The sequence below is a fragment of the Myxocyprinus asiaticus genome, chromosome 34 (genome assembly GCF_019703515.2).
Source record: "Myxocyprinus asiaticus isolate MX2 ecotype Aquarium Trade chromosome 34, UBuf_Myxa_2, whole genome shotgun sequence".
Classification (NCBI taxonomy): Eukaryota; Metazoa; Chordata; class Actinopteri; order Cypriniformes; family Catostomidae; genus Myxocyprinus; species Myxocyprinus asiaticus.
The window spans coordinates 37,023,986-37,046,180 of NC_059377.1; the positions used below are offsets into that span (position 1 = coordinate 37,023,986).

The 22,195-nt window shown below is 39.7% G+C and overlaps 1 protein-coding gene across 2 annotated transcripts in view; it reads left to right on the forward strand.

Annotated features, from left to right (window-relative positions):
• Positions 1–22,195, forward strand: part of LOC127425046 (nectin-2-like) — a 193,885-nt gene that overhangs the window by 57,690 nt on the left and 114,000 nt on the right. For both annotated transcript variants that reach the window (XM_051670667.1, XM_051670666.1), the window contains exons 2-5: positions 14,601–14,710; positions 15,207–15,450; positions 18,313–18,606; positions 20,278–20,395. In XM_051670667.1, the coding sequence (XP_051526627.1) occupies positions 14,601–14,710; positions 15,207–15,450; positions 18,313–18,606; positions 20,278–20,395 (766 nt within the window). The remainder of the gene's footprint in view (positions 1–14,600; positions 14,711–15,206; positions 15,451–18,312; positions 18,607–20,277; positions 20,396–22,195) is intronic.

The window sequence follows — 22,195 nt, forward strand, 5'->3', positions numbered from 1 at the left end:
TGGGATTCGTCCTCCGCCACCTGGATTGAGGCGAATCACTACCCGACCACGAGGACTTAAAAGCGCACTGGGAATTGGCCATGCCAAATTGGGTGAAAAAGAGGAAAAAATCCAAAAAAATAAATAAATAAATAAATAATACATGGCTCTGAATGTAAAATAGGGTTGTACGGCCAGCCCCTGCTTTTTGTGAGGCAAAACAGCCAAATTAATGTGTAAATAAGTGGACGAATGCAAGCGCACCTACAAAAAAAACTGTGCATTAGGGTTACAGGAAATAATTAATGTGCCGTAAGCGTAGAGACTGCATATAAGCTTTGTGTATGAGTGTGGGATTGTGTTTGTGCATACAGAATGAGTGCTTATGTGTAATAAGCTTTTAGTATCCATTTCAAGCGCTCTCACTTGGAAATGAGGATATGGGGCCCTACTGCACATGTGCACAAACACAGAAAGACACACAACTGCAGACAGACTCACACATATGAACACTATCTCCTGGGAGGAAAAATATGGGGGCACATTTGCTGTTGCTGTTGTTTCCCCTAGTCCTCAGGGAGAATGGCAAAACAACATTCCTATTTCACACACTTACAAAAAACATCTAGAATATAGCACATCCTGGACATTTTCAGAGGGAGTGCCTCAAACTCTCTTGACAGTTAAAAATCTCACATTAGATTATTCACACAAATTCATGCAAGAAAAAAAAGACCATGTGATCTTGACCAAGCACTCATATATATATATATATATATATATATATATACACACACACACACACTGGTGGCCAAAAGTTTGGAATAATGTACAGATTTTGCTCTTATGTAAAGAAATTGTTACTTTTATTCAACAAAGTGGCATTCAACTGATCACAATGTATAGTCAGGACATTAATAATGTGACAAATTACTATTACAATTTGAAAAAAAAAATTCAGAACTTCTTAAACTACTTCAAAGAGTTCTCATCAAAAAAATCCTCCACGTGCAGCAATGACAGCTTTGCAGATCCTTGGCATTCTAGCTGTCAGTTTGTCCAGATACTCAGGTGACATTTCACCCCACACTTCCTGTAGCACTTGCCATAGATGTGACTGTCTTGTCGGGCACTTCTCACGCACCTTACAGTCCAGCTGATCCCACAAAAGCTCAATGGGGTTAAGATCCAAAACACTCTTTTCCAATTATCTGTTGTCCAATGTCTGTGTTTCTTTGTCCACTCTAACATTTTCTTTTTGTTTTTCAGTTTCAAAAGTGGCTTTTTCTTTGCAATTCTTCCCATAAGGCCTGCACCCCTGAGTCTTCTCTTTACTGTTGTACATGAAACTGGTGTTGAGCGGGTAGAATTCAATGAAGCTGTCAGCTGAGGACATGTGAGGCGTCTATTTCTCAAACTAGAGACTCTGATGTACTTATCCTCTTGTTTAGTTGTACATCTGGCCTTCCACATCTCTTTCTGTCCTTGTTAGAGCCAGTTGTCCTTTGTCTTTGAAGACTGTAGTGTACATCTTTGTATGAAATCTTCAGTTTTTTGGCACTTTCAAGCATTGTATAGTGTTCATTCCTCAAAACAATAATTGACTGACGAGTTTCTAGAGAAAGCTGTTTTTTTTTTCTTTTTTGCCATTTTTTACCTAATATTGACCTTAAGACATGTCAGTCTATTGCATACTGTGGCAACTCAAAAACAAACACAAAGACAATGTTAAGCTTCATTTAACGAACCAAATAGCTTTCACACAACAACTCACAGACTAGGAGTGTCAATTACACAATCATTCTCCCCCCTGACTGTAGCTATGGTCCTGAAATTCCATTAAAACAAAGGGCGTTTTTCAAAAGGCATTTTAGGTAGCAGTTTTGTTTTTTTTGCGAGCGACTGTTTCACCCTCCTGTTGCACTCCATCACTCTCTCGCAATTTCATTGGTTGTTACCACATTGCTGCTGTCTTGCTCTAGTTAACTTAATAACAAGTGTCTCCAGAAAAACTCAAAACTTTGAGTGTCTTTTAAAGATTTGATTCCACCTGGAAACTTTGGCTAATTCAATATCTGTTTTTTTCCTCATAAGTGCTGATTGTAGCAACCCAGTACCCTGTAAAAATAACTTTGTTTCCAGGCAGCCTGATAAAAATGTACACTTACTTCCAAACCTTTCGTAAAATAAGTCTGAGATTCAGAATCAGATTGGAACTGGAATTTCATCCAGCTATTGCCTTAATTTTTGGTGCATTATACTGTACATCAGGTGGTCAGTAAACAAATGTGTAGGCTGCCACAGACTAGTCACAGAATTTAAAATATGAAAGGCAGACAAGCTTCTGTCTTGTGTGGGATGGGAATTGTTAAGAATCTACAATTCTAGTCAGAATCCAATTGTTTCAAAAGGCATATTTATGCAGACATTTTAATGACTTTTCAAAGATTTTATAAGCATAAAAGCAATCCAATAATAGGTCCTTCTGTAACTATATACTGAATTAAAATTCTTAACAAACAAAAACATAATTAATTAATTAATTAATCAATTCATTTTTTAGCCAGTTTCCGAAAAAGATCTGATTCTCAGGTAACAACCCTAGTAGTGTGCGCTAGGCATTGAAATCAAAATCAATAAATCTTCTTCTGATGTTTTCTTATTTCATTTGCACATATACTGTACACTTGTTCTCACAGTCACACTTTGCTATTCCAGTGTGGATAAAAGCAGACATATAAAAAACACAATGATATAAAAACACAATGAGGAGAAATATTTTAAGGAGGGAGGAGACAAGAGTGGCCAGGAGTCTGTGCAGCATTGAGCTGTACTGAAGGCTAATGGCACACTTCCCATTTTTTGAGAGAAGGGCTAGCTAGCAGATAAAGGGCCAAGGATGAAAGCAGAAAAGCTAACAGATGATAAAAGTATGAACACTAAAGTGAAATGAAAGTGAAGTGAAAGTGAAAAGAATAAAATATTGAGATGCAGGAAACTGACTTGGGTAGAGAGAAACGATGCAGATGAAAGGAGGAGAGAGAAAGCGAGAGCGGAGAAATATGGAGGAATGGTTAAGAGGAAGGCACAAGGTGACCTTGAAAAAAGGGGCACTGGAGGGAAGGATGTAGAGAAAGGGTGGATGATAAAGATGCAGGAGAGATGATCAAGAAAGAGAGAGGTTCTGTTTGCTTTCTGACCGAGGCGAACAGCTTTAGGCTGTGTATGCAAGTGTGTGCATGCTCCGAGCTAGTGTTTTATGTCTGGATTAAGGTGAGTCCCTTGGTGTACATTTGACATGGGGTGTGAGAGTGAGAGATATGGAGACAAAGTGGGTTTATAAAGGATAGAAGATTATTAGGTAGTGAGAGACAGCCGAGAGCTCGATATAGACGAGGGAGGGTGAGTCGGTTGAAGAAGGGATAAAGAAACGTTAGAGGGAGTGTTTCACTTTCACATTCAACAGTGAGTGAGAACCTCAGGGCTTAAAGGGAACATTGAAATAAATAAAATGTAAAGTAAATGTCTAGGGAGAGAGAAAAGATGAATGGAGTCAGGAGCATATATATATATACAGTATATATAGGGAGAGGTGAGCTGGACCACCTTTTCATAAATCCTCTCCCTTGCCATTTTGCTGCGATCACAATTACTGCAGAGCTAATGGATTCAGAGAGGTGGAGGTGTGTGTGTCATTATCAGCACACACACATTCTCATACATTCAAGGTCTTCTTTATTTTGGCATACATACCATCAATGCTCCTGTAGGGAACTCTGAGGTTGTGCAGTTCACCCGGATTATAACAAGCTCTACTTCTCTTGCCTCCAGACCCAAGCAGTGTAACTTCCCACCTCCCTTTCTTCACCTCCTGCCCTCTCCCCCTCTGCTTTCACAATGACCTTACCCTCCTCTGGGCGCACTGGAGATTAAAGATTATAACTTACCTCTTAACTGCTGGAATATAACTTACCTTATATTTGTTGGTGGTTGGTTCCAATCATTATTTAAAATTTCCTTTTAAAAAGAACAACAACTGGGTAGTGACATGAAATTTCTCAAATTTCATTAGTGTCCTGCAGTGTGGCATGCTATAATTAATCTAAAAATATTTTACACTAAATGTTTCCAGTTCTTCTGTAATTATAATTGGCATACATGCCATTTTCATGACCTCGAATTAATGGAGAGACTACATGGAATATTTGTACTTTAAAAAGTCATCTGACACACTGCTGGACCATTAAAACAAGGCAGTACAGGCAAAAGGATTGTTTTAAATGGTGAAAACTTTGATTAAATTGTGACCAGTCATAAGACTTAGGACACTTTCTCTTATATGTAAGATTTAATCTAAATCTTTTTGATTAATAAAACGAGAGACATGTTTGCGAACTACCCACCAAAGTTTTTGAAGGAAGAGTCAGAGAAAATACATCATCAGAGATTCAAACTCATAACGGTCGCACCGCCGGCGGGAAAAACACGTTCCTGTGAAATTCTGTAAGCGTGCGCTGCTCTCGTGCTGAGCTCACTGTGCTAATTATTTTCTAGCCACTTTCTGCAGTCCGATGCATCGGTTAACGTCTTTGCGGCTTTCACACATATGCGCTGAAAACGGGCTCAATGCTGACGGGTGCTAGAAATACTTCACTGTAACTGGTGACTTGGTGGAAGGTGACCTCAGAAGTTCAAGCCCATGCACTATTGTGCATGCATGACATCACGACACACATTGAGCAGCAGACTCAAGGACGTCTGGTAGAGAAAAAGTTGATGCTGGGTGAGAGAAAAGAAGATAAAAATGTTGATAATGTGAGGATATTTTTCATTGCAGAGCAGACTGAAGAGGCATGCCCTTGAATAGGTATTTTCTCCTTTTTATTTTATTTTAAATAATAATAAAGTATTAATAATACTAAATATATTGATGAATAAATGTGTTATTCAATAATAATAAAAAAACAAAAACATGCAGTATACTATATTATGGCTGTATGCAGGGCTGTAACCACAATAGACAGGAGGGTGTTTGTCAAGTAATATAGGTTTCTATGCAATTCTTAACATTTTAACTTTTAGTCCACCTCAATATTGAGTATTCGATTACATCCTTGGCTGTATGTACAAAATATGATGTGAAAAACAGTTAAAATGCTGTCCAATTCCTCTAGGCTATCCTACACCACAAATTGTACCTTTTTTCAAATGTTACTTTTCTAATTCAGATATGCAAGGTTTCTTGGGGGAAAAAAAAGCAAATCTTCAATGTAAATTTTTAAGTTCACCCAAAAGTGAAAATCTCTCATCATTTACTCACCTTCATGCCATCCCAGATGTGTATGACTTTCTATCTTCTGCAGAACACAAATATTTTTAGAAGAATATGTCAGCTTTGTAGGTCCATACAATGCAAGTGAATGGTGACCAGAACTTTGAAGCTCCAAAAATCAGATAAAGGCAGCATAAAAATAATCCATATGACTCCAGTGGTATCTCTTCAAAAAGCGATATAATAGGTGTGGGTGAGAAACAGATCAATATTTAAGTCTTTTTTTTTTTTTTTTTTTTACCATTAATCTCCACTTACACTTTTATATTCTGAAAGTGGAAGTGGAGATTTATAGTAAAAAAGAGTTGAAATATTGATCTGTTTCTCACCCAAAGTGATTGCATTGCTTCAGAAGACAAACTTGAAAAGTCTGGTCACCATTCACTTGCATGTAAAGGACCTACAGAGATGAAACATTCTTCTAAAAATCTTTGTTTGTGTTCTACAGAAGAAGAAAAAATTTTGTAAATGATGAGAGAATTTTTATTTTTGGCTGAGCTATCCCTTTAATGTCACACGTAAAACCTGTAAATCTAGAGCTAAACATCTGTTGCATTAAACATTTAAATTCAGTTATTCTGCAAATCTTTGCCCAAGGGCACAGTCATCCCTGTGTTGCATATGTAAATATATCCATTACTTTATAGGTGAATATTCTTTGTTAAATAACATTAAACAGCATACCAGCAATGGGCTTTGCTTTAGTACATAAACTAAACTTATTTGTATAAATTTGGTTTGTTCATCATCCTAAAGTACAGCCCCTTGTCTTGCACACATGGCATCTCATCACTCATTTTGCGTTAGAGAAGGACGTCAAGTAGACTAGAGAAAAGTTAGAAGCCTTTTAGAAGAAGTCTTTATTTTTGTCACACATTATACATTTGCACATATACAGTGAAATTCTTTTTTTCGCATATCCCAGCTAAGCTGGGGTCAGAGTGCAGGGTCAGCCATGATACGGCGTCCCTGGAGCAGAAAGGGTCAAGGGCCTTGCGCAAGGGCCCAACAGTGGCATCTTGGCGGTGCTTGGGCTTGAACCCCCAACCTTTTGGTCAGTAACCCAGAGCCTTAACCGCTGAGACAAACAGAAAAATATGATAATGCCAAGACATTTCATTTTAAAACAGGCTGCAGAGACTCGAGTCCTTGAATGAATATTTTTGAATATTTTTATCTTTGTTAGAATGTATGTTAAATGATTTTTATTTTCAGTTAAAGGGAAAAAAATTTACAGTATTTACTGTATTGTGACTGTATTCATAAAACATGTGAAATGCAGGATTTGAAAAGAAATGTCCAATGATTATGTACCGTAGTTAGCTCAAACCTTTAAAGATTTGTTCATTGTTTTCAAATGTTACTTATGTGTACGTGTTTAGTTTTAACATGTAGTCTTAAATGTACATTTTTGTTACACCTTTGTAAATCTGGAGTTAAACATTTATTCAAATAGAAAATAGGTGACACCCCAAGGCAAAGACATCCCTTAAATATGTGTGTTTTGTTTAAGAGCTTCTGGTGGGCCTGCTTTGGTTCATTTGTCATCTTTAAATAAAGCCTGTCAGCCGTGTGCAGACACCCTGAGTGTTTCAGAGGTATTAAAACAAGTGCAAATAGTAGATTTGTAAAGGAATATGAACAAAAGCACTTGAGCAATAAGGTAGGGGGTAAAACACTCTCTGTATGCATGCAAATGAGAAGGAGACTTGATGCATGTTTTTAATGTTCTTACTGTATCTTTCTCTTTCTGTTTCACTTGAAAACACACACATCATGGAGTCGTATCAATGACCGCCATAAAAAAGTTAATGACAAGAAACATCGAACATCTGCATTCCTACCCATGAGTCATTTGTTGATGTGTACAGAGGAAAAGGGAGAGAGAAATAGAGAGTTATATTAAGGAGAGTTATGAGCCAAAGATAGAAGGAAACAAATGAGAAACGAAGCAGAGAGAGGTGAGAGAATAAATGCTCTGTGTTTCTGTTTCTTATTCCGCCAAGCTGGTCTGACAGGCCATTGTGTTGCTTCGGGGGGATTCTGCTACACTGAGTCACGCGCAGGCCCTCGTATAATGAAAACACACTTCCTGACATTGAAGCCCTGAATACAGATGTACTGTATACATATTCACCTTGATTCGGTCACACAAAACCTAAAAAAACAATGTGCATGCTTTTGCATAAGTCCATCTTAATATTGCTTGCCGAATTAATTGGAATGCAAATAAGCCACAAAAAGCATTTATTAGATAACTTGTAGGCTTGAAACACACTTTACGCAACTACACTGATGCAAATGATTGGCCAGTGAATTGCAAGCTCATGGTCCCATTGTACATACACAGTTTAGAATCAGAATCAAAATGAGCTTTATTGCCAAGTATGCTTACACATACAAGGAATTTGTCTTGGTGACAGAAGCTTCCAGTGCACAAACAATACAGCAACAAGATGGGAGATAATAATAATAATAAAAAAATAGAATAAAATAAAAAGTGAATAGAACGTATGTACAAATACAAATACAAATCTGTTATATACAGATGCAAAGAAATATATGGCAGAAGAGGTAGGGTATGTTGGATAAAAATAAATAGACTAAGCTGTGTATTGCACATAATTATTTCTCAATGGGGAAGTTTTAACTGTTCATGAGATGGATAGCCTGAGGGGAAAAAACTGTTCCTGTGCCTGATGGTTCTGGTGCTCAGTGCTCTGTAGCGCCTGCCAGAAGGCAACAGTTCAAAAAGGTAGTGGGCTGGGTGAATTGGGTCCAGAATGATTTTTCCAGCCCTTTTCCTCACTCTGGAAGTGTACAGTTCTTGAAGGGAGGGCAGGGGGCAAACAATAATCCATTTAGCAGTCCGAACTGTCCTTTGTAGTCTTCTGATGTCTGATTTCGTAGCTGAACCAAACCAGACAGTTATTGAAGAGCAGAGGACAGACTCAATGACTGCTGAGTAGAACTGTATCAGCAGCGCCTGTGGCAGGTTGAATTTCCTCAGCTGGCAAAGAAAGTACAACCTCTGCTGGGCCTTTTCCACAATGGAGTCAATGTGGGTCTCCCACTTAAGGTCCTGTGAGATGGTAGTGCCCAGGAACCTGAATGACTCCACTGCTGGCATAGTGCTGTTTAAAATGGTGAGGGGGTCAATGTTAGGGTGTTTCTCCTAAAGTCCACTATCATCTCCACTGTTTTGAGCGTGTTCAGCTCCAGGTTGTTTTGACTGCACCAGTGAGCCAGCCGTTTAAACTCCCTTCTTTATACAGAATAATCGTCATCTTGAATGAGGCAGATGACAGTAGTGTCCTCTGCAAATTTCAGGAGCTTGACAGAGGGGTCCTTGGCGGTGCAGTCATTGGTATACAGGGAGAAGAGTAGTGGAGAGAGCACACATCCATGGGGGGCACCAGCACTGACCGTACATGTGCTGGAATTGAATTTTTCCTGTCTCACTAGCTGGTCAAAAAGCTGGTGATCCACTGACAGATAGACTTGGGAACAGAGAGTTGGTGTAATTTAAGTCTGGAGAATAGCTGGGATGATGGTGTTGAAAGCCAAACTGATGTCCACAAAAAGGATCCTTACATATGTCCCTGGTCTGTCCAGTTTTGCAGGATTTGATGCAGTCCTATGTTGACTGTGTCATCCACAGACCTGTTTGCTCGATAAGCAAATTAAAGGGGATCTACAAAGAGTCCAGTGATGTCCCTCAGGTGGGCCAACACTAGTCTCTCAAATGACTTCATGACTACAGATGTCAGAGCGACAAGTCTGTAGTCATTAAGTCCTGTGATTTTGGGCTTCTTTGGGACAGGAATGATGGTGGAGCATTTGAAGAAGCAGGGAACTTCACACTGCTCCAGTGATCTGTTGAAAATTTGTGTGAAGATGGGGGCCAGCTGGTCAGCACAGGATTTTAGACAAGTGCATGAAACACCGTCTGGGCCCTGTGCTTTCCTTGTCTTTTGTTTCCGGAAGACACGGTGCACCTCCCTTCACAGATTTTAAGTGCAGATTGAGTAGCAGGAGGGGGTAGGAGGGGGGTTGCAGGAGGTGTTGATGTTTGTGTGAAGTGAATGTCAGAGCGGGTGTGGGGTGTGAGACTGGGCCTTTCAAATCTACAGTAAAACACATTCAAGTCGTCAGCCAGTTGTTGGTTCCGTACAGTCTTGGAGGATGGTGTCTTGGAGTTTATAAAGTCTTCCAGGCCTCTCCACACTAATGCAGGGTCGTTAGCTGAAAATTAGTTTTTCAGCTTATCAGAATAGCTTCTTTTAGCCATTCTAATTTCCTTATTCAGTGTGTTCCTGGCCTGATTGTACAAGATTTTGTCCCCACTTCTGTAAGCATCCTCTTTGGCCTGACGAAGCTGCCTGAGTTTTGCTGTAAACCATGGTTTGTTATTGTTATATGATAATAAGTCCTAGTAGGAATGCACATATCCTCACAGAAACTGATAAATTATGTCACAGTATCTGTGAGCTTGTCCAGATTGGTGTCTGCAGCCTCAAATACACTCCAATCAGTGCAGTCAAAGCAGGCTTGTAGTTCCAGCTCTGCTTTATTGGTACATCTCTTTACAGTCTTTATTACATGTTTAGATAATTTTAGTTTCTGCCTGTAGGTTGGAAGAAGATGAACCAGACAGTGATCAGAAAGTCCCAAAGCTGCTCTAGGGACAGAGCAATATGCATCCTTTATTGTTGTGTGGCAGTGATCCAGTGTATTTCTGTCTCTGGTGGGGCATGTAATGTGTTGTCTGTATTTTGGGAGTTCACGGGTGAGGTTGGCTTTGTTAAAATCACAGAGAATAATAATACGTGAGTCCGGGTATTGTTGCTCCGTGTCTGTGATCTGATCAGCCAGCTGTTGCAGCGCTGCATTCACGCACACGTGTCACAGGAATATAAACACTCACCAGAATAAATGAGGAAACCTCCCGCGGCGAGTAGAAAGGCTTACAGTTCATAAAGAAAATTAGGACAGCACATCATCTTTAACATTGTTAAATCTGTACACCAACGTCCATTGATGTAAAAACATGTTCCACTGCCTCTCGTTTTCCCTGTTAACTCCGCAATGCGATCCGCTCTGAACAGCTGTCCGGAATGGCTTCACTCAGCCAGGTTTCTGTGAAGCACAAGGCAGCAGAGTTTGAAAAGTCCTTATTTGTAAGGATGAGGAGATGTAGTTCGTCCGTTTTGTTAGGGAGAGGGAGGAGATTCGCTAGATGAATACTCAGCAGCACTGTTCGAAAGCCGCGCTGTTGGAGCTTGACCAGCGCGCCGGCTCGCTTCCCTCACCTGCGTCTCATGGCGCGCTTAAACAACACAGCTGCGCTTCTGACTAAAATGTATAGCAAAACGTCCGAATAGTCCAAAACCGGAAAAGATTGTCTGGTGTGTGCTGCCGAATGTTCAGCAGTTTGTCCCTGGTAAAACTGATTGGAAAAAAATTACTAAACACAGGACAAATAAACAAAAACAATAAAAGAATTGGAGAGCTCCACACCGAGGCTGCCATCCGCGGCGCCATCTTATAGTATAAATGTTTTTTGTTTTTTTAAGCAAATATTTGAACGCAATCGCATCTAGCTATGCAAGCTCAATTTTGTGTTTTTTGTTGTTGTTTTTTTTTGCATTCAGAAATTTGTCAGAATGCAATTTGTAACGCAACAGAAGTACACATTACATTCTCAGCATTGCCACAGTAGGCACTTTAGTGGATGTTTGTGTAAAAAAATATTGTTCTACTGCCAGGTTTCAAAATGATCACACGGGAAGTCGGCATGTTGTTTCCGAGAGTTCCAGTACCCTAGTATCAGCCACATAATGCCGACTCATTAACAAGCTTCATTTACTATTTGACATTTTTGTGTGTTTACCTTCCCTTGTGGCGTGACAGCATGGTAGACCCAGGTTCGGGTCTCGTGTTGAAACCAGGAAGTTATCGCGCTCGCATAATCAGTGACTAGCGCGATTCGGAGGTTGCATTTTTTTCACTAACATTACATTATTACTCCACTGATAGTTAGATTTAGGATTGGGATTTGGGTTAGGGGGGCACAGTTTATAAAATATGCATCCCTCTTCATTGTATTACAGCCTTCACAACTCTCTTTTGACACTCCTCCGTGGACATTACATCCAGCTAACCTGGATGTGTTAATATTCAGGTAAACATGTCGACAGTTTAGCTAATGCCAACTAACTTGCTCAGCAAGAGTCTCTTCAAATCGTTGCTCTGCCATGACCACTGTTGACTCAGACGGTTTACGTTATAGACATTTCGGAACGCAACATTGCATGGCATCAAGCTTGTGTAGCTTCACGTGTTTGCATTTACATATTTTATGTTGAGCCATTAGGGATTGTAAACACAGATACATGTACAGTACAGTAAAAGCAATATTTGTCATCTTCTGTCTGCGTGTAGCTAATATACATTTCAGTCTGCATAAAGTAATAGATCCCACTTGTGGGAGGCTTGCAAGTCTGAGGTCATATCGATTTTAATACCATTGTGGAATATAAACTGAGCTGGATTCGGTATAGTTCAGTTTTGTATGGCTGAGATGTATCTTTTGATACAGTTGAGGGATTTTAGAGTGAGCCGGGAATGCTTTTGCATTTGATGGTGATTGTTTGAAAGTATGCGTTCCTAGTACAACAGAGTCGAGCTCTGTTAATGTATAGTTTAATTTAGGCTGGTCGCAACCCTGCATTTGATAGATCAAATCCTCTCCAGGGTGCAGAACAATTGGAGGCCTTTCTTTTGAGAGTGTTTGAGTGCGGTGCTAATATTTCTGTATGTTTTCAAGTGCAGCTGTTTTGTGTATGTGTGTGTATACAGTATGTGTTTGTGTGTGTGTGATCGTCGAGCTATCCACAGGTGTATGAGGAGCAGCTCTCATGCTGCTTGGTGGCCTTTGACTCCAGTAGCTCTGAGCTGGAGTTCTCTCGCTTCACTCTCCACGGGAGTTCACAGACTACCTAACCAAAAACACAGATTGTTTATTTTAACCTGTCTCTGTATTGGGCGGGTGAGGAAACGAGAAAGCAAAGAGAGAGTGAATGACTTGTTAAAAACTTGAACTTGTCTTCTACAAGTGAATGTTGTGCCGACACAAAGATCAGCGTCTGGAATCATGGCCATTGGGTCAAACGTTTCAAAAGTGTAAAGATTTCTTTGAAAGGACCATGACTGGCACAGCAATATAGTGTCAATTACCATCGGTGTGTTCGGTCTGACTCAAATACCACAAAACAAGCATTATCAGGCTATGGAATTTACAGTGCCAGTGCTTGATTTTATTGTGTTATAAATATATTATTATTTACTTTTATACCTGTAGGTTTTTACAGCTTCCTATCATGATGTTGTGATTACATTACTATTTTGTTAAAGTACAAGATACCTTAAAAGCATTTTAAGTAAGGCAGGAATCACTATTATTATTGCTCATACACAGGGTTAGAGATTTGAACAAATCAAAAAACACCTAAAAATGTAACTTCAAATATTAAATGCATTGTTTGTGCCACAGACATGAATGATACTAGGATAGTGGTTCTATTACTTTTCCAAGTCATTGGACTTACGAGTTTCGCCTGGCGGACTAAAAATGTACATTAAAGGAGGGACCCGAGCCATATCTAGGAAAGAGAATATCAGAGACATGGGGAAGGGCTCTTTTTACTTGGGCCATTAAGAAACCACCTGCAACACCCTAGCAACCACCTAGCAACAACATAGCCATGCCCTGACAACCACCCACAACACCCTAGCATGCTGCAGGCAGTTTTGCATGGGAAAACACCACTCACATTTTCTTCAGAAAATTAAAATAAAATAGTTACTTAAATAGCTTACTCTAGCTTTTGCAAGCAGCTGTGTAATGTAATTTTCAGTATGCAGAAGCCCCGCTGTTACGAGAGTATGTATTGCTCAAAGTCTCATTTTAATAATTATGTAACACACATACACACACAAAAGATTAAAATCCTTGTTGTGAGGTATTGTTTTTGATCACATACAATAACTTAGATCTTAATAGCAAATATTGCAAAACTTTTTCCTATGGAAATACCATGGAGATATGGGTGCTTCTTCAACTTCAGGCACTTTTAGGACTATGTATTTCTAGAAAGTAAACTAGTTTATTTAATTTGTCTATAAACATGTCCAACAGTGCATGTACAGTACATGCATCACATGAGATTTGTCATTTCGTTATTCTAAAAATGTTATGGATATTCACACTATAGTGTAATTTCCACCATATCTACGGTAAAATTCTGTATTGTATTTAATGGAATTCTGTGGTGGAAATGATGGTGATGGAAATGACACGTTTAATGTTTTCAAATTAAAATGGCCAACTCCTTTTGTCTTTCTAAAATGAATTTCTTAGTATATATTTTATATATCAAAAATATACACAAATAATATTGTCACACTTTTTGCATATTGGAAATGACACCCAATAAGAATATTCTACACACAATATTTACCTTGAATTTTCTTTTTCTCCAAACATAACTTGTCTCATACGTCATCTTGAGCATGCTCCACACTTTTCTTGACTAAGTACACTTGCTTTTGAAAAAAATGTTATTAGTGGCAAAATGTTTCGTTGTGGTGGAAATGAGGCCACAACTGTGGGACAGTTGTAGTTTTTGAAAAATTTATAGAAATAATTTTCACACAATATATATATATATATATATATATATATATATATATATATATATATATATATATATATATATATATAAATATATAAAATAAAACAAAAATTCACTCTTTGTTTAAATTATCATAGTTTTGAACATTTAATAATTTGTATTTTTATAATGAATTTTCATGTGTATGTATATGGTAAATGCTTTAATAATGCATCTCATCCAGAAGCATTTCTTGAACACAGCTCTGATCTGTATCCGTGATCGTGTAGATTGATTGTTCTTTTTTTTAATAATGGGCAATCAAAGCAGGATAAGTCTCGTGCTGTGACAGTCTGCACATTCAGTCAATAGATATCAAGCCACGGAGCTCTTGTGAGTTTGTAATCAGTCTAAGGCTGCACTTTTTTCCCCGGAGGAAGCTCAAGCACAAGAATAACAAAGAGTGACTTTGGTGTGTTTCTTATTAGTGAGAGGCTGACGTCTGGCTTTCATTTTCTGAAATTTGATTTGTTCCTGATTCGCTGCAGATTTTAGGCTGCAACGGTGGAATGTTCTTATGTTTCCCTATTTCGTCTTTTCTCTTTTTCTTTCAGTGGTCTGGAGTCAGCGTGTGCGTGTGGAATATGAGGTCACGGCATATCCGAATGGGTCTGTCAATCTACGCTGTGAGTTCACCAACAGCGGAAGCACCAAACTCACACAGGTAAAATAAAGATGTGGGTGAATTATCTTAGATTTGATGATTCAGTAGATGTAAGCCATGCTCAGTGCCTCTACCCTGTTGAGAAGACCAGCTTAGACTAGCATGAACAGGGCTCAATAATAAGGATTTTTTTTTCGGCCAGCCTGGTCATGGTTAGTAGTTAATATTTTTTTTTTTTTATTAAAATTGTCAAGTCATTCTCACAATATCAGTAAAGCCTCATCTATGTCAGCCAGCTTGTTGACGTTACCTTGGAGACATTGAAATTGGCACAGTTCGAAACAACAATATTCAGAACGAATGTTCAATATTCTATCACATAAATCAAAAAGTTTGCAAGGCAGAAAAACACATGCACATGATCATCGAAAGTAGGAGGTAGAAACAAAGCACCACTGGCCCAGTAGGTCAAGTGACAGTTCTGAGTTTCCTTATTGTTGAATCCTGATTAATTTCATGCTGGTTCTTCATTCCATCATTTCTTTCTGGTTTTTAGGTCTCGTGGATGTTTGAGCGTAATGAAGGTGATAGACACAACATTGCTGTGTTCCACCCCACGTATGGAGCGAGTTTCCCTAATAAAGACTTTGAAGGGCGAGTTAAGTTCACGCAAGGTTCCCTGGAGAACCCCTCCATAAGAATCGACAATCTGAGGATGACTGACGCAGGCAGGTATATCTGCGAGTATGCCACTTACCCCAGTGGAAACGAACAGGGAACCACCACTCTTATCATGCTGGGTAAGTTACAAGGCTTTGTTTATAGGCCACAGGGTGCTTCACACAAAAAAAAGATAGGCTCAAGATTTAGGCTGTGACAGAACAGCATACTTGCTTAGACTAGGGCTATGCAAATGTAGTTAAAAATTGTATATTTGATAAACATCATATCTCGGATTTTGTGTATTTGCACTAAAATTGCAAAAGGGTGATTTATTTTTTTCAGTGATCCTTTTTGATACCATTTTCAAACAAATGATAATTTTAAACAAACAGACATTGTTGTCACAATTCAGAATGTTTAAAACGAAGTAAAATACAGTAAAAAATTAGTTAAAATTATATGCTTTCCACATAGTGTGTTTTCTACAGAATTTTGCTTTTGCAGCAGTGGGAGAGTGTATATTATAATATAACAGTGGCAAGAAAATGTATGTGAACATTTTGGAATTAGCTGGTTTTCTGCATTACTTGGTCATAAAATGTGATCTCATCTTTATCAACCTCACAAGTATAGAAAAAACAATGTGCTTAAGCTAACAACACACAAACAATTATAATCTTTCTTGTCTTTATTGAACACATCCCATTAAACGTTTGCAGTGCTGTGGAAAAAGTAAGTAAACCCCAAGGCTAATGATGTCAGCAAACGCTAACTAGAGTCAGGAGCTGGCAAACCTGGCATCCAAACAATAAAAAGAGATTGAAGGTGTGGGTTAGAGCTACTTTGACTTATAAAAAGGACTCAAACATTTTGAGTTTGCCATTCACAAGAAGCATCTGCTGACGTGGACCATGCCTCGCAAAAAAGAGATCTCAGAAGACTTATGATCAAGAATTGTTACTTTGCACACAGCTGGAAATGGGTTGCAAAGTTATCTTGAAGAGCTTAGATATTAATTTGTCCACAGGTAGACAAATTGTTTATAAATGAAGATTATTTAGTACTGTGGCTACTCTCCCTAGAAGTGGTCATCCAGTCAAGATGACTCAAAGGGCACACCACAGAATGCTCAATGAGGTAAAAAAAGAACCCTAGAGTGACAGCTAAAGACTAACAGACATGGTGTCCATGCGTAATTTTATATCCTAAACAAAATAATGTCACATATATCGCAAATATATGATATATATCGCCAGCCCTATCTTAGACCCTTAAGGCAAGGTTTGGGCTGCAGAATCTATTGCTGCTATAAGTGTAATTTGGAAAGCTCAGACACTGAGGCACGGTAAACTACATTAGCTTTACTCACAGTAGTGTTTCTGCTGTCTGCTTTAACGCTAATGTCCGCCATTAGCCTGATTCATCAGTTGAATGACTAAGCTAAATTCAGAGTGATGCTATGAATCAGAGCTGCCTGTTTGTTATACCTCATGTCAAGCTGTGTGCAAGCTTCTTGCTCTGTTTGGCCTCTACTGCTTACTCTTGAATACACCAAGTAACATATTAACTCAATTTTTCTCCTATATGGTTGTTGAACCTCACTATCTGTCTTTCTCTTTCTAGTTACCTTTTGCTTTCATTTTCTCTGTTTGAAGCTCACTAAATTGCTTCGTGCTTGTTATATAACAGGTATATTTAAAGGTATTTTGTAGAAATTATTACCCTGCTGAATAAAAAAGAACAGCTTAAGATGGTTTGCTGGTTTTAAGGTGGTGTAGCTGGTCTCACAGCCTGGTCAAGTGGGTTTCAGCTGGTCTTGCTGGTCTTTGGCTGGGCCCAAAACCCCTCTAAAACCAGCAAACATATCAGATTTCATACATACATGTACTGTAGCTGTGCTATTTTCATGTCTCTTATAAAACTCCGCAGTCTCTTTCTTAAGTAATAAAATAATTTAGGTTCAAATAAGTATTTCATGTCCATTTGTTTATTTTATAAGAAGCCTTGTAATAGGCGGCTCCATAATCAGTGTTGGGTAAGTTACTCAAAATAAGTAATCCACTACAATTTACAATAATTTCTTCTCTAAAAGGTAATCATAATACTTTACTGATTACTTCATTTAAAAAGTAATCACATTACTAATTATTTTACTTTTAAGTTTCTAAATCACTTTTGCTTAAAACGTTTTTGGTTTTCCGCTCAAATTCAAAATGTCTGTATTTCACACACCCTTCAGCTGTTACAGAAATGCTAACAGACATACATACAAATTAATATTTTAGATGTATTATACTTCTATCAGAAAGACTCATTATTATTGGAATTAATACGAACGAAAGATACATATATCATTTGGTGTAAGCCCCGTCCTACAGTTCAGCGCTCAGATGCTGCTTGAACTGTCAGATCCTGCCGGATGCGATGAGGGCAGGGGAGCAGAGCTTACCTCCACCCAGTACGGGACCTAAACTGGTGGAGATGGGGTGGGATGGGGGTAAAAACACAAACTATGCAAACAATTAGAGACAGCTGGCCAGCTTTTAAAGCGGAGGCTGTATTGTGATTGGATGAAATGCCTGATAGATGAATCCTGATGTCTCCCTGCTAGAACTATGCTCATGCTTACATTTATTATTTTAGTGCAAGTAATGTACATAAAAGTAATTTAATTGAAAGTAACTGTAATCTGATTACAAGAATTTAAAATGTAATGCATTACACTACCTTTTTGGAAAAAAGTTATTAGATTACATAAACTAATTACTTTTTAATCGGAAACACCCAACAATTTCCATTATACATCAGGGTACTGAAAACCTTGCCAGCGTTTATTTGACTATTTTAATGTCCGTCTGACTGTCTCATTTGAAGATCATGTTAAAATACAATTTTGTTTTAGGTTTTTTTTTTTTTAGCTCAGGAGTTTACTCTTCATTATTAAATTTGAAAGCCAAAGTCACATTTGTAACCTCTTTCAAATCTTCCTTCTCCTTTAGCCAAACCCAGAAACTCTGCTGCCCCAGTCCCAGTGCAGGCCGGCTCTTCTGAAGTAGTCGTGGCACGTTGCATGGCGGCCCAAGGAAAACCTGAGGCATCTATCTCCTGGATTACAAGCTTAGCTGGCCGCTATAACCACACTTCAGTGCCTGAGAGCGATGGCACTGTGACTGTCAAGAGCGAGTATCGGATTGTCCCGACTCCTGTGGAAAACGGGAAAGACATCACCTGTGTGGTCGATCAGAGGACGCAGTCTGCATCTCAAAGCTTCCCAATGAGGCTGGTGGTGGAGTGTAAGATCCACACGCAAACTCACACACTGTTAAAGGTTCACCCAAAAAGGAAAATTCTGTCATTTACTTACCCTCATGTTTTCTTGCAGTTACAATGAATGGGAACTGGAGATTTCAAGCTTCAAAAAGGAAGCAAAAGAAAAGCTTCATAAAAGACTCCATATGACCTCTGCACTATATTCCAAGTCTTCTGAAGCCATACGATAGCTTTGTGTGATGAACAGACCAAAATTTTAGTCAGTTATTCACTGTAAATTCATGAGAGAAGTAGCGATTTCTGGTTCAAGAACAAATCTTTAATTTGAGTCTTATCTTTTCAATGAATTGGTTGATTGGGTTTACAACCGGTCTGAATGAATCATTCACAGTTCAGATTGATCTGTTCAACTCACTGACTCGTAGCGGTACTCGAGGTAACATCTCACTAGAAGGTAAGATTATCAGTAAAAAAAAAAAAGACTTAAATTAATGACTATGTTTACACCAGAAAACGGCTTATTGCGAGAAAGCGGCGTATTGCGAGAAAGTAGCATTCGGATTTACATGCACTGTTTAAGCGTTGCACTCTTTACTCCCGTATACATGCGGCTCAGTCAGAAAGCAGCTTTCTTGGGGCCTGGGTAGCTCAGCGAGTATTGACGCTGACTATCACCCCTGGATTAGCGAGTTTGAATCTTTTGAAATTTTGAATTCTTTCCGCTGTGTTGATTTGTTGATGGGCTCCATCCTATGACATTTGTTATCCGGTCTGTTCACGCACATGCACCCTCTTCAAACACCTGTTACAATGGCGCTTATGCGTTTACATATTCACATTAAGGAGAAACCTAGGTGTGTTAAACCGTTTTCTCTTAGTCCCTTAAATAGCGTAAGGAAATCTGCGTTCTAAACGTGGTCACTGTCTTTTTCTCAAGCAAAGCTATTAAATCGCTTCAGAAGACTTGACAAACAGTGCACAAGTTGTATGGACCACTTTTATAATGCTTTTTATGGTGTTTTTGCATCTTTTTGAAGCTTAAAACCAGTCAGTACCCATTGATTTTAATTGTATACAAAAGTGCGACCAGTACATCATTTAAAATCATCCTTTTTGTGTTCTACTGAGGAATGAATGTAATACAAGTCGGCATGAGAGTGAATAAATAATGACACAATTTTCATTTTGGGGAACTATTTCTTTAAAAACATGTATTCGTAGTGACATACATGCATGCACTTACAATCCCTCCCATATCATTCGCTCATAACACCTTTTCTACTTCACTTCCCCCTCTTTCATCTGAAAATGCACTCAAGCATCTCTGCCTCATATTTCAGCCTCAACACTTTCTCACGTTTTTTTCCCCCTTAAAAGCTATTTACAGAGGCGTCTGTGTTTGCATAGCTGAAGCTAGAGTGTTTGGGGATGTCAGAGATTTGCAACTTCACCGTTCCTTTTATAAACCTGCCTGTCGGAACATTCTCACCTCTTGCACTTTCTTTTATTCTGCGTCTCTCCCTCATGTCAGAGTACTTTGAGTCTTTGTTGGGCACCACTCGCTTTGCCATCTTCAGCACATCTGTATCTTCCTCTCCCACCCCAGAACGAAAGATAATCAGCCTTTGAACTGCTCTATCAATGCTGGACTTACAGACGAATATCCCTCTCTCTTTTTCCCATTACCTTTCTAGACCCCCCCACTGTGACGATAGAAGGATATGATGACAACTGGTATATGGGTCGGAAAGATGCCGTTCTGATCTGCCAAGCCGACGCAAATCCAGCACCCACTGATGTTACCTGGACAGCGTGAGTGCTCCCCTCCATAAATAAACTATTGTTAAAGAAATAGTTCACCCATAGTTTCCTTTTTGATATTCTATAATAGAGGAAATAATTTTTTAGAATGAACTGAGGGTGAGCAAATAAATGACAATCTTAATTCTTGGGTGAACATTTGCTTTAATCGCAATGCAGGCTGTAGACACAGCTTAGCTTTTGTTTTCACAAAGTTTTCATTAGCATTCAGAATCCATATTCCATATCTATATTTATGTTTTGTTGCTCTTGGATGCGTAATCATTCAACTGTATCTACAATATGACTACAACAGAGTCAAAGATAACGGTTTTGCAGTTAACAAAAGCCACAGACTAATTGCTGCAGAATTGAGAAAGTATCTCTGCCTTCAGTATAATACAGCAACAGCCTATCAATGCTTCACTGGTTGGCTTTCATTTTTCCACCAAAACAAAAGACAACATGAATCAATACAGACTGAGAAAAAAACATCTTGGTTACTGTCGTAACCTCCGTTCCCTGATGGAGGGAACGAGATGTTGTGTTGATGTAGTGACAGTAGGGGTCGCCCTTGGGAGCCCCAAACACCTCAGATCTTTGAGAAAAGGCCAATGAGAATTGGCGAGTGTAATTTTCATACCACTCCCCCGGACATACGGGTATAAAAGGAGCTGGCTCGCGACCACTCATTCAAGTTTTGTGCTGAGGAGCCGAGACAGGATCCCGGCCATTTCAGCGGATAGTACAGTGTTGTGGCAGGGGGGACACAACGTCTCGTTCCCTCCATGAGGGAATGGAGGTTATGACAGTAACCGAGACATTCCCCTTCTGTCACTCACTCGACGTTGTGTCGATGTAGCTACACTAGGGGTCCCTATACGAAACGCCACAACTAGCTGAAGCCAGTGCTGAAGCGGTCTCATATGCTAAAACCCTAGTGGTGTGACCGGCGCCGAGGATGCCATATGCCTCAGGAGCCTCTGAAAGTGTTTCAGTGGAACCGCTGTTCTCTGCTTGAACGACTTCAGGCAGTTCAGCACTGACCGCGCACGCTCGCTCGTGAGGCGCGCTATCATCGAGACTGAGTCTAACTCCATGCCAAGAAAAGAGATGCTCTGAACTGGGGAGAGCTTACTCTTTTCCCAGTTGACCTGAAACCCTAGCCGGCTGAGGTGCCTAAGTACGAGGTCCCTGTGTGCGCATAGCAACTCTTGAGTGTGAGCTAGAATCAGCCAGTCGTCGAGGTAGTTGAGTATGCGGACACTCACTTCCCTTAACGGAGCAAGAGCTGCCTCTGCGACTTTCGTGAAGACGTGAGGGGACAGGGATAGGCAGAAGGGGAGGACCTTGTACTGATACGCCCGGCCGACAAAAGCAAACCGTAGGAAGGGTCTGTGTCGAGGTAAAACCGAGACGTGAAAGTATGTGTCCTTCAGGTCTACCGCCGCGAACCAATCTTGATGCCGGACACACGCCAAAATATGCTTTGGCGTCAGCATCTTGAACGGGAGTCTGTGCAAGGCCCGGTTCAGAACTCGCAGGTCCAAGATTGGCCGTAACCCACCGCCTTTCTTTGGTATGATGAAGTAAGGGATCTCCGCACTCCAGGCGCCTGGCGAACTGAATTGCGTAGCCGAGTCGGATGGTCCTGGCCAACCACTGTGACGGGTTGGAAAGCGCTAGCCCCCAAATCGCCTCCAGTGCCAGCCGGGCCGGGCCGGCCTCATACCCGTAGGTAAAAGGCGAGGTGCGGCTAGAGTGGCTTTCCCCTGGAAGAAGGAAAGCCGCGACCGCAACGTTACCATGGTC